This window comes from Octopus bimaculoides, chromosome 29, assembly GCF_046866305.1.
Source record: "Octopus bimaculoides isolate indiv1 chromosome 29, ASM4686630v1, whole genome shotgun sequence".
NCBI classification, from domain to species: Eukaryota; Metazoa; Mollusca; class Cephalopoda; order Octopoda; family Octopodidae; genus Octopus; species Octopus bimaculoides.
Genome location: NC_142956.1, coordinates 3,458,748 through 3,472,122, shown reverse-complemented (window position 1 = coordinate 3,472,122; position 13,375 = coordinate 3,458,748). Strand labels below are relative to the sequence as shown.

The following is a 13,375-nucleotide window of genomic DNA, read 5'->3' as shown; positions in this document are numbered from 1 at the left end:
TCGTCATCAACATTATCATTATCGTTTAATGTTCGCCTTTCCTACAGGCATGGGTTGGACAGTTTGACAGCATTTGGCCAGCAGAAAGAGCTGCTGTCCCGGCATCATTTCTGGCTTGATACAGTTTCTACGGCTGGTTACCCATTCTAACGCCAACCACTTTACAGAGTATACCTGGGTGCATTGACGTGGCACCGGTGCAGCTGCGTCAGCACCTACGAGCCCACAAGATTGTGTACGCTCAACTTAAAAGGGATGCGGGGGAAACACACGATTTTAATTCGCTTGACGAATCTTTTCAAGTATAGCAAACTGACCGGTGTCATCCCTTCTGCGAGGCCCAACGTCGTCAGATCCTTTCTCACCAGTAAAGATACAATCAGCTGTGCCCCTGGAGGAACGAAAAACACACTGACACTCAGACACTATATTTGGAACTACGAAGGTATTTAAATGTTCTAACAAAATGTGGGCAAGTACCTTTCCAACGACAGACAAAGGTGAAATCCCATGAAAATCACCACACAGATCCTTTGGCCCCTGATTTATACAAGGAGACTAAAATGGCATCAATCCATTCTTGAGACACTTTCTCAGTTCTCCAACAGTGACAAATTAATATATTTAAGAGTTCAAACATTTTGTCACCCCCATATTTCAAGACTTCTGCACAGATTCCATCAGACCCTGGAGACTTATTTGTTATTCAGCTTATTCACAGCTAAATAAATGTCGTTTAGAGTTGGTTCTAATGCCATCTCTTCTATAACTGGAAGGTGTTCAATTTTTTTCTATCGTCCTCATGTCAGCAGATGATGGTCTATTCAGAAGTGCAGGAAACTGTTCTACCCAACACTTATGAATAGAAGCAAACGTCCATTTGCTGTTCTCACTGGAGCTACTGAGGAAGATTTGGGGCCATATCATAAGAGTAGAAACGCTTGGCATCCTTTCTATCAGCTGCTTCTTGTACCCCTTTTGCTCTATTATTCCACCATTCCTGTTTAATTTTCCTTTGAGCTGTCCCCTCATGCTCAATCCTTCTCCACCTTCTATGGTCAATAGCTATGCCCGCCCATGTATCAGGAAGCCATCAGCAAGTCTTTACATCTCTTTTTTGGTTTATGTGGAGGTCGTTCTCCTTTAGCTAACTCTCCATAAAAGAGTTGTTTTGGCATCCTTGAATCCTTCATCCTGACCAGATGACCACTCCATCTGAGCCTTTGCTTCAACACAAGAGCTTCTACACTTTCACACCGAGAGTTTTCCAATATTTCAAGATCACTGATGCGGTCCTCCTACTTAATGCCACAGATCCGTCTGAGACACATCTGATGGAAACGTTCCAGTTGTTTAAGGTGGTATGGATATGTGACCCAGGTCTGGCAGGCATAAAGAAGAGAAGAGAGTACACACACCTTGTACACCTTTATCTTTGTCTTCCTGCATATGTCTCGCCGACCCCAGAGACGCCATTCTAGCCTTCCGAAAGCATCACTTGCTTTCCTAATTCTGTATGGAATTTCATTGTCCAAATTGCCATATCTATTAACAGTGCTTCCCAGGTAGACAAACTGATCGACTACACCAAGTCTTCTACCATACACATAGATATTTGGTTCAATATACTGCTTACCAGGGGCAGGTTGGTACATGACAGCAGATTTCTTGAGACTGACTGTCATCCCTAAGGCAGTGCAAGCATCAGAGAATGCATTCAAAATGCGTTGCATATCAATCTCTGTGTGCACTGCTAGATCACAATCATCTGCATACAAAAGGTCTCTTATGATATTGGTAAATACATTTGTTTTTGCAGCAAAGCGCCTGATATTAAATATGCTGCCAGAGGTTCGATAATGGATGTAAACACCACATCTGCAATTTCTGAACGCAATACAGAAAACCATCACAAAATATATGGCAAATAGGGTCAGTGCTAGAATATCCCCCTGTTTCACTCCATTTTGTATTGAGATGGGCTCCGACATTTTACCTCTAACATTAACCCTACCCTTCATGTCGTCATGAAAAGACCTTACCACAGCAAGGAACTTTTCAGGACGACCAAGTTTCTGGAGGACTTTCCACAGTGCTTTTCTATCAACTGTATCAAAGGCCTTTGTCAGATTGACAAAAACCTGATATCAATCCAGACCCTGTTCCACACCCTTCTCCTGAAGCTGTCTAGCTGAGAAGATCACATCAGCAGTGCCGCGTCCCACACGAAAGCCAGATTGACTTTCTGGAAGAACACAATCTGCAACGTGTTTCAGCAGATGGTCCAGAAGTACCCTGCATAAAACTTTTCCCACGACAGAAAGCAATGATATTCCCCTGTAGTTACCACAATCATTCCTGTTGCCCTTTCCCTTATATAAGACCACCGTTACTGTATCTCTCCAGTCCTCAGGTACAGATTCACTATCCCATATCCTGCCAAACAAGAAGTGAAGTTGCTGCAGAAGTTTCTCACCACCATGCTGCAACAACTCTGCATGAATGCCATCCAAACCCGGAGACCTCCCATTATTCATCCTTGAGACAGCCACTGCAACTTCTTCCAGCATTGGTGGTTCCACAAGAGCCGCCCTCACAGGTTATTCAGGGATGAGACTGAGAACATCCTCACTAACTACAGACTGCTGATTCAAGAGTTCATCAAAGTGTTCTCGCCACCTTTGCAGAATTCCTTGTGAATCACGAAGAAGTTCTTTACCATCCCTGCTTCGAAGTGGTGTCATCAGAGAAGAAGTCGGTCCATAAACTTCTCACAAGAGACCATATAACAGCTTTGAGTTATTGGAATCCGATGCCGCCTGTATCTCATCAGCCTTCTTACTCCACCAGGTATCCCTCACCTGAGAGAGCCTCCGCCTCACACGTGATTTCACATCCTTGAGTTCCCTATGCAACACATCTCTCTCCTGTGGCTTTGCTGACAAATGGCGTGACAAAGTATGTCTTTTATCAGCCAATAAATCATCTATTATGTTCATCATTTTCTTTAAACCAATCTTGTATCAATCCCAGAACTTTCCTGCCTATATCATAAAATGACTTTTTAAGGGTCGGCCAATCCTCACCAATATCTGCAACATTCATTTCCTCTCGTAAAGTACTCTTCACACTGTTACACCTAAAACGAGCAACATTCAGTCTTTGAGGTAGGGTAATCCCTGCAGCCCAGATTTTACATTTTGTGATTAATTTCACTTTTGCACATATCAGGCGGTGGTCAGTCCAACATTCAGCCCCACGAACAACACCGCACATCTCGTCTGTCACGCACCCTAATAAGGATGTAATCCAGAATATGCTATTCTTTAGACGCAGGGTGCATCCATGTGGTCTTAAACTTATTCTTTTGTTGAAACATGGTATTGGTAACACACAGACGCAGCTCCTCGCACATCTGCAACAGAAGCATACCATTACTATTACACTTCCCCACCCCATGCTTTCCAATTACTGTCCATGTGTTAAAATCCCTCCCCACTCTAGCATTAAAGTCACCCAGTACGATGACTTTGTCTGCCCGGGGGATGTATATTACGTGCCACCTGCACAGGAGCCAGTCCATCGGCACTGGCAACGATCTCGCTCGAATGTATTTTCACGTGCCACCGGCACAAGTGCCAGGGAGGCGACGTTGGTAACGATCAACGGCCACGCAAAATTTAAAAAAAAAACAGATTCGAAATTGATTGTTGCATAACAAAATATAATAGCAGAGTGTAAACCTGTATTATATTGAATGAAATCACGGTGACAACGTGACTGACAACGTGAAAGACAACTCGGGTGTGGCAGGATTAGATGACGATATGAATTTACCCCAGGTGTGTCCATTATTCTCTTCTCGTTATTTTACCAAAAATCATCCCGTCTAAAATTAACCACGGTTCTCTTTATGGTGTTTTGTGCATGTGTATGTGATATTGTTGGCGTTGTCATTGTTGCTGTCATCACTCCCATTTTGCTGAGCAATTGACAGTATTGCAGCCTCAGATATATCGTCCCGGATATACTACGACTACATACTGCACTGGTTAGGTGGTTGGTGGGTGAAATGAGGCCACGTCTACCTGTTTCACTATTTCAAGTGAACACTTGATTTTTAGAAGTGAGTTTTAATCCTAGGTGGTGTTTAGCTCTCGGATAATCTCTAACCAAGAATACATTCTAGCCATAACCATATATATATATATATATATATATATATATATATATATATATATATATATATATATATATATATATATATATATATATATATATACACACTTTATTTAAAAGCAGCAGAAATATAACAAAAAAGTGTTACTCGGAGTTTCACGTTCCCGTTCATCGGACAGTTTTGTTAGAAATGGGACTCTCCCATATTACTCTCCCATTTCTAACAAAACTGTCCAACGAACGAGAACGTGAAACTCCGAGTAACAGTGTTTTTGTTATATTTCTGCTGCTTTTAAATAAAGCATATTACTCTACTTCTTGTATTTGAGTACTCCTTTTTTTCCCACCTTGTTGCACATTCTATGTGCTTACTCCAGTATATATATATATATATATATATATATATATATATATATATATATATATATATATATATATTAAGGATGGGATTTTTTTCCCATATAAAAAAGTAGACAAAATAAATAAAGATTGGTTTAGAAACATGAAACTTTTGTATGGAAACGGGTGGACTGATTTTGGTGGTGGTGGCCACGCTGGAGATGATGTAAACAAAGAAAGAGAAAGAAAGAATGTAGCAATGGATAGGAGGTGCGGGAGAGAGATATTATTCAGTCTGTGGTTATTTGAGACGAGTAGTCACAGTATAGCCACCAACACACGCTACAATATACGCATACATACACACATATACCTTTAATCAAACACACACTCACACTACAACATACGCATACATACACACATACATACACCAGATACCATGACAGTATAACATACATACTTACACATACAGACATTTAAACAATGGTACACGCAGAGGACAAGGTAACGCCCATTAGTTTATAAACTTCGTCCTGTTTTTCAGAATTGCCCAGCGACTTTTGCAGAAGCCACATATTTTTCTGCTGTTTGAATATATTGAACTTTCAAGAGACCGAAAAACTTCAGGCTGAAATCGAAACACATTGACTTCGGTGAATATTATTTAATAATTACTTTAATTAGCAATGTACTAACACTTTTACATCAGTAAAAATCATTAGAGCTGTTTAAAACCTAAATATCTTTATAATGAAACTGTTTCATTTTCAAGCAGTATTTTTTACAGACTAGGAACTGTTAAAATATTTTACAATCATTAAATTACAAGTAAAACATTTTATTACCATTTACAAAATATAAAATATAGTCCAGTTGTAACAATGGAAAAACTATTTGATAGAAATTAAATGAATGAAAACATTTCATCTAATTATACACTATTTTGTGTGGTTTTCAGTGAATTTCTAATTCTGAAGTGAAATTCTAAATTTGTCCAACACCTCACAGAATTTATCTTTTCTTCTGTTCTTTAAAGCGATTTCTGTTTTAATGACAGAAGTCCTTGTAGTTAAGGAGGTTTTGTACAAATGTACAGTGTTTCAGGATACCTGTTATCGCTTTCCTCACCACCTGTGTAGAACTAATCATTGCTCACCTGAAAAAAGCTGCTTATTAAGGAGGATGAATGACATTGAAATATTGTCAAATATTTCCTGAATCAGATGATTGTCTGGTGAAGTGTGATGTGGGCAGTTAAAATGAAAGATTACCAACAGCAATCTTTAGAAAAAGAGAGCGGGGTTATGTTTATCCTACCTGAAGCGATGTGGCATGGCTTTGTGGCCAGATTTTCGAGGACCAATTTGGTTGTCATGGAATTAAGTAGAAGATGAGAAGAATGTTGGTTGGTGAAGTCTAGAGGTGAGAGGACAATCGTGTCATAGATTTGGGGGAAAATATATGAGATTAGCAGTGTTATCAAGTGATAATTAAATGAGATAAGTGCAATATTGTTAGATTCTGTAGGATGTCTTAATAGTGAGAAGAGATTTAGGAAGGACAGTCTATTTTGTTGTAGACCTCTACATTAGGCTATTACACGGTCCCATGGTAGAAAGTATAAAAATGCTGACCAAAGCCATATTACTCACTAGTTGACCATTGATTATAGGAATGTCTCACAATAATAAAATACAGATTATTCATAAAGATAAAGAATTTATGAAGTATAAAACTTTGACCTGAGTTATATAGTTTGTGTGAATGACTGAGAAGAGGTTCCATTGCTAATTTCATTCGAATGGTTACCTATAAAGTAATTCTGTTCTACTACAAATGCAAGAATATCCAAAAAAATGGGTTTTACGGAAATAGGGAAACATGAGACACAGGAAAAAGGACTCTCATGATAAGGAAAAAATACAAAAGATGAAATATAAACCCTGAAGCGGTTCTCTTCCCTTAAGGAAAATATTCACCCGTCTATCATCTCATTGTCATCAATCTCTCTCTCTCTCTCTCTTACTCTCTCTTATTCTCTCTCTTTCTCTCTCTTATTCTCTCTCTCTTATTCTCTCCCTCTCTCTCTCTCTCTTACTCTCTCTCTCTCTCTTATTCTCTCTCTCTCTCTCTCTTATTCTCTCTCTCTTACTCTCTCTCTCTCTCTTATTCTCTCTCTCTTACTCTCTCTCTCTCTTTCTCTCTCTTATTCTCTCCCACTTACTCTCTCTCTCTCTCTTACTCTCTCTCTCTCTTACTCTCTCTCTCTCTTATTCTCTCTCTCTCTTATTCTCTCTCTCTCTCTCTTATTCTCTCCCACTTACTCTCTCTCTCTCTTACTCTCTCTCTCTCTCTTACTCTCTCTCTCTCTCATTCTCTCTCTCTCTCTCTTATTCTCTCTCTCTCTCTCTCTCTCTCTCTCTCTCTCTCTCTCTCTCTCGCTCTCTCTCTCTCTCTCTCTCTCTCTCTTATTCTCTCCCTTACTCTCTATGCATCTACAAGCAGCAGCCCCTTGATTTTACTGATTTGAAATTTAATAAAATGTCCAGCAGTGTTGGCGTTGTTGGTAAAATGGCTAAATTAGAAAACACGATAGAATTAATATTGTCTTTGGAATGAAAGAAGTAAAACAATTTGTTGTTTAAAGGTAAACAGATGAGTTAATGACAGAGCTTGTTTGTTGTGCATCTTAATAAGTTCCCTAATTGTTGTTGTTGGTGGTCTTTTTAACAAAATGACTAAGATGAAAATGGTTACAAGTATGAACACCCTGTCTTTTTTTCACTGATTGTAAATTTATCCTTACATCCCCTAAACATTGTCTTTATCCCAGTAGGAGACTTTGGTCTGCTGCTCAGACAATTGTTCTCTCTTTCTCCTCAAGATTGGCTGCAAGATACAATGCAATCGATTATAGTGTCTTCATCATCGAATTGGATGGGTGGTCACCGTCCATGTCAGTTCTTCTTCAGAATTACTGTCCACCTCGATTGCTTGAGAAACACATCTCCCTTAAACATTCCACATCTTTTTATGGTGGTATGCTTTTCTTAACACCAACCACTTTATAAAGGGTCCTGGGTACATTTTAATGTGGCAAAAACACTAGAAAAAGAGTTTCATGTCTCCAACATTGAAACTAGAATAACTGTAGATTGCCCAAAACCAGTCACTTGGATTATGCTTGTTATGGGGATGCTTTTATGGGGATCAACAGATTTATCAGAAGAAATTACTCAAGGGAAATCACTTAACAAGGCATTCATGGATGACATAAAAATACTAAGAAGAGATCAAATGTATATGCAAATAGTTCTGGATGGACTAATTACTTGGTCAAGAATGCAGTTTAAGGCAAATACTTGATGCAGTCTGACATTTGTCAAAGGTCAACAGAAGCAGGTAAAGTTCAAAATAGCCTTAGAAACTATGCCAAAAGTTAACAAGTAAGTTGAGGACGATGCTACAATACCACATTGTCCAGTAAGAGTAGAGGCATTGATGGTATTGCAGAAAGTGAGGATGGGCAATAAGCAATTGCCAAATCAAAACTTCTGGGCAAAAACAAGATTTGGTACTTGAAGTTTGATCTATATCGCCATCTTGATTATATATTCTTGAATATCACATCTTATGTACCATTTCAGATATTTTCCCTTTGCATTAATCTGTGTATAAACATTTGTGTCATTAAAGATGTTTTGTGTAAGTATACAGAGTTTTAGGATACCTGTTATCACTTTCTGTTTCACCTGTGTAGAACTAATCATTGCTCACCAGGAAAGAAAACTATTTCATTAAGGTGTCTTTAAATATTTCCTGAATCAGGATGAAATTCTGGTGAACTGTGAGTTGCATAATTAAAATCAAAGATTAAAAGCAGCAACGTTTGACAAAGATAACAGGTGTGTGTTGATCCTACTCCAAGTGGTGTGACATGAGTTTGTGTCAAGTTTGTTGATGACCAACTTGGTTGACATCGGAATTAAGCAAAAGAATGAGTGGAATGTTGGTTAGTGAAGTCTAGTGGTGAGGGCACCATGCCATGTCATAGGTTTAGCACAGATATAAGAGAGAGAAAAGATAAGAGGTGTTAACATGTGATAATTAAATGAGATGATTGCAACATTGTTAGATTGAGTGGGATGTCTTAATAGAAAAAGGAGGCTTAGGAAGGTCAGTTTATTTTGTTATGGACCTAAATATTGAGCCATTATATAGGACCACTGTAGAAAGTATAAAATTGTTGACCAAACCTATAATGGTCAGCAGTTGTCCATTGATGATAGGAATATCTTACAATAATAAAATATAAACCATTAACAGAGATAGGAAAATTGTGCTATGAAGTGTAAAATTTGGAAATATTTCAGATTCTGTAATGGTAGAGGAGAAGCATCTCCATAAGGTGTCCAGAAAGTTGGCGGGTAAATGGCAGGAACTTGGTGAGTATAAAATACCCAGTTAATTTCTATAAATTTTGCTTTAAGCTAAACTTTTGTTTGTTTGATTGACTGAGAACAGGTTCCATTCCTAATTTCCAATTAAAAGTTTAGCTATAAAGTAAAGATATCAATGAAATTTCGTAAAATGTATAAACGAAGAGACAGAGTAGAGTTAATATTGTCGTTTGTAAAAGGGGACTCACAAATATTGTTGTTTAAGAGTAAACAGGTGAATTAATGACAATGTTTTTGCTTGTTTACACTTTTAGTAAGTTTACTGTTAGGTTTTTGTTGTTTGTTTAGGCAGATATCTGCCTTAATCTGGCCGAGTTAAGAGGAAACGGTTCCAGATGTGCCATAATGCTTTATCTTGGTTGAAGAGAACCACATTATCAAATGCAACCTTTTTAAACACGAGAGTTTGCATTGTGTGGGACATGCTGTAGTCTCTTTGATTGTAGTTCTTTCGACCCTGGTCAATATATAGTGCCAGTCTCTATAGAAAACAGGCTCCCATTGTTGACTGTGTCCATGGCTGGATTGAACTCAGTATTGTAAATTAATGAAACTCGCTTACGTTAAAAAAAAAAATCTCAACAGAAAATTCAAACTCAACTTGATTTTGTTTCTCAATTGAAATCGTTTCACTCTCCTTTATTGGAAAGGCATGAACACCACAGTATCCCATTTCCCCTTGTCTGAAAGTTTAACAACATAAAACATCATTTATACAATGTTCCTATTATTTACAGCAATGTCTTTACCTCCCTATGGTTCGTAGACTGAACCATAGGAGAGATGTCTTTACCAGGACATTGAGCTGTGTTGGGGACTAGATTTGAACCTTTCACCCCTCACTCAAGAGGTCATAACATTATCCCCTCAGTCAGCTGATAGAAATGATTTACCTAAATTAAGAGAGGACATCATCTGTGACATTGCCAATTTGTTATCTCTCTGGGAGTCATACAAAATGTACCAGTCATATACTGGGCTAAAATCAATCCACTAACACCAGTCTATTATCATCATCATCTTACATCCATTTTACTAAGTTTGTAATGGTCAGACGACTTCTCCCAGAGTTGTTGTGGTCCTTTGTCAGGGTTGATCGCTTGTTTCCTTTGACTTGAATTCCAGGCATTTCTTTATCCAAATTTCATCTTCCATATCCCTTCTATATCTATAACATTTATTTTTGTTTTTCTTGTGAACTATCACAGATTCTTCTGAGACCCAGTTTTTTTGGCTCCAAGTTTTCAACACATTAACATTTCACTTCTAGTGATGTGTGCTCACCTCATTTCCTGGCAGTGTCCACGCATCCTCCGCATTCCATGTAACATTACACTTTATAAATACACCTCATGCAATCTCTCCTTCATTTGGAGACAGAATCCCTTAGTTGCCAGTAGACATAACAATTCCCTGTACATTTTTCATCTCGTTTTTCCTCTAACTACTGCACTTTTTGCATAGTCCCCCCACCCACCCACTTCTAATTATGTCTCTTAGGCTAGAGAAACTATCAACTGTATCTTGTTCTTACTACGAATTATTCCTGTATATCTGCTACTTACAAAGTCCTTCCCTAACCCTAACCTGTCCTCCCTGTAAGCTTGCCTGTGATACCACTGCACCTATTGTGTACATTAGATACACCATATAGAATTCCTATTAACCCCTTTTCTTTCCCCTGCATATAAATTGTGATAACTTTGCAGATGATGTAGATGTTTGTGGATGCAGTGATTTTTTCAGGACCCAAGTGTTGTAGGTGTATGGTGTAGATTTTGGTGACCCTTGTCTTATGACCTACAAACTAAAACTCTTCTCATTGCTTTGTTTACTCTCGAGTCTCTCTTGTATGAGATTCTTTTGAAACTGTCGCCTTGAGCCAGTGAAGGAATTCCTTTTTGGGAGTCAGTATTCTGGTATCTTCTATATGTGATAGGTACCTAACAGTAAGTCATTCAGGTACACAATCCCCACTTTTGAGATATTTCTGAATTTTGATCATTTTTAATTATTTACTAATCATAAGAGGGTGGAGGCACAATGGCCCAGTGGTTAGGGCAGCAGACTCGCGGTCATAGGATCGCGGTTTCGATTCCCAGACCGGGTGTTGTGGGTATTTATTGAGCGAAAACCCCTAAAGCTCCACGAGGCGCCGGCAGGGGATGGTGGCGAACCCTCCTGTACTCTTTCACCACAACTTTCTCTCACTCTTACTTCCTGTTTCTGTTGTGCCTGTAATTCAAAGGGTCAGCCTTGTCACACTCTGCGTCACACTGAATATCCCCCGAGATCTACATTAAGGGTACACGTGTCTGTGGAGTGCTCAGCCACTTGCACGTTAATTTCACGGGCAGGCTGTTCCGTTGATCGGATCGACTGGAACCCTCGTCGTCGTTGGAAGCGATGGAGTGCCAACAACAACAACAACATAAGAGGGACGACATCACAGGTGACTATTTCAGTCATTGAATATGGGATGTTACCAAAACGACCGAAATTGAGTTCCTCCGAAGAGTCTCTGGAGTAACGTGTGTAGCTTCGAGATTTAGGTGTCTCTCCAGGTCAAGCGACTGCTTCTCTGCATTGAGAGGTCACAGCTGCTGCAATGCTACCAGCATGTGATTAAAATGTTTCAGGAAAGAATCAAAAGAGGGATTCGTGAAGCTGAACCAACTGACAGGAGACCCCGGGGGGGGGGGGGGGGGGAACCAAGAATGAATTGTTGCATAATACCCATAGTTTCATTTGGTTGTGTTTGGAAATCCTCTCAGAAATTCTAATAAAGGTTTCTTTAGATAGGATCGTATGAAGGAGGGGCTTGAGGACTCTGCCCCTATAACCCTCCTATGAAGAGATGGCAAAGAAAATGAATGGATAGATGAAATGGTTTAACTATTGCTAGTCTTTGTTGATTCTTTAGGCTCCCATACACTGCTACTCACACAAACACTTCTCCTGCCAGTTGTTTACCAGAAGTTCTCTCGTGTGTAACTTCCATTTAATTCGTTTTTTTTTTAATGTTTTCTCCATTTCCAGCCTTTTTTTCCACTTGTTTGTTATTTTTGTCACTATTGTTAGAAATAAATAACAATGTCTTCTAATTTCCCTGTTTCTTAAGTATTTCTCCCATTTCTATTCACATAGTTTCTTTGACTTAATTAATACAGCCTACAGTACACAGGTTTTATATTATCGTTAATGCTGTTGCAATTATTTCTTATTTCTTTTGCAGGAAGGGAATTAGGAATTAAACAACATGACCTGGAAATCATAAAAGCTGACCATTCCTATAGCGTTAGGGAACAAGGCTTCCAGATGCTGCTGAAATGGTATAGAAGTTCTGATCCAGCGAAACGGACACTTCGGATATTAAAAGAAGCCCTTCAAAAAAGTGAATGTTTTCTTGCGCTTGAAAGTTTATCATCAGACTTCAATTGAATTTCTGTGTAAATTGTTGCTGTTGCCTAGTCCCAAGTCTACCTTCACCATCCACAGACCTATGATCAAATGTCTTCCATCCAGGACCATCATGTTTTCCTTGTCTAATGTGTCATTCTTTAAGATAAGATATGAATGGAGTAGGATTCGGCTACTAATTCTAGCAGATCTATTTACCACATGGAGACCCCTTTATTGGTTTAGCTTCCTTTTTGTGGGAGACTAACTTTTGAAATAAAGATAAGCTTTGAAATTTCATTTGTTGTTGGTGTTGTTGTCGTTGTAAGTCCCGGCATCTCCCTAAACACTTCCATTGTTATATAGTTTAAATATCCTGTGGAATTTTTCCAAAAATGAAAGTTGTAATTCCATTTTGTGAAACTTACTTAAAATGCATATTTTGCTTTCAAGTAGAACCTCCTTGTAGACACATTTGTCAGTAAATATACAGTTTCTATTTCTGCCACGTGACAACTTGCTGGAGCAACCTGCTGGAGCCTAGCAGCAGGTATAAAAAAGGGGAATTTGACAAGACAATCAGTCGGACGCTGACACTTGTTGATGCTGCATCGAAGAGGCCAGGGAATAGAAGAAAGAAGACATGTACCTAACACCAGAGCTGAAGACACCTCCGAAAGGGGGGGGGGGCCATCACGTCAAAACGGTAGAGGAGTAGGGGCCGAAACCGGACGTGGTTCTTCCTGATGATGTCTTGAGCTAACTGGATCCTATAAAGGAGCTGTTGTGGTAGCAGACCACGAAACATGGTTGAAATTCCTTCCTTCCATTAGGCTTCATCCAAAATCTAGAAAAGGAAACTTACAGCTGACCTCGTGATAAGAATTGTGTTGGGAGATATATTCCAATTTGTTTAAATGTTTGTCCCTGTGCCTTGTTGCATGTCAAGGCAAAGAGTGGTTCCACAGGAAATTGTTTGTATGGTAACTGTGAATGGG

General features: G+C 39.0%; 1 protein-coding gene across 3 annotated transcripts; it reads left to right on the top strand.

The window, feature by feature from the left end:
• Window positions 1-3,714: 3,714 nt before the first annotated feature.
• LOC149130286 (tumor necrosis factor receptor superfamily member 1A-like) lies at window positions 3,715-12,677 on the top strand. Of its 3 annotated transcripts, XM_089345314.1 has the most exons (4): window positions 3,715-3,842; window positions 5,063-5,171; window positions 8,892-8,963; window positions 12,214-12,677. In XM_089345314.1, exons 3-4 carry the CDS (start codon window positions 8,900-8,902, stop codon window positions 12,417-12,419), a joined length of 270 nt encoding a protein of 89 aa, XP_089201440.1. In that variant the 5' UTR covers window positions 3,715-3,842; window positions 5,063-5,171; window positions 8,892-8,899; the 3' UTR covers window positions 12,420-12,677. The 3 variants fall into 3 exon arrangements, with proteins under 3 accessions (XP_089201440.1, XP_089201438.1, XP_089201441.1); XM_089345312.1 differs by lacking the exon at window positions 3,715-3,842 and having other exon boundaries at window positions 4,651-5,171; XM_089345315.1 differs by lacking the exons at window positions 3,715-3,842; window positions 5,063-5,171 and having other exon boundaries at window positions 8,188-8,963.
• Window positions 12,678-13,375: the final 698 nt, after the last annotated feature.

Bases quoted from the DNA above. Each gene is read 5' to 3' on its own strand.
- LOC149130286 (XM_089345314.1), top strand. From the start codon at position 8,900: ATGGTAGAGGAGAAGCATCTCCATAAGGTGTCCAGAAAGTTGGCGGGT. The intron at 8,964-12,213 runs GTGAGTATAAAA...TTTCTTTTGCAG, and splicing joins GGGTAAATGGCAGGAACTTG to GAAGGGAATTAGGAATTAAA.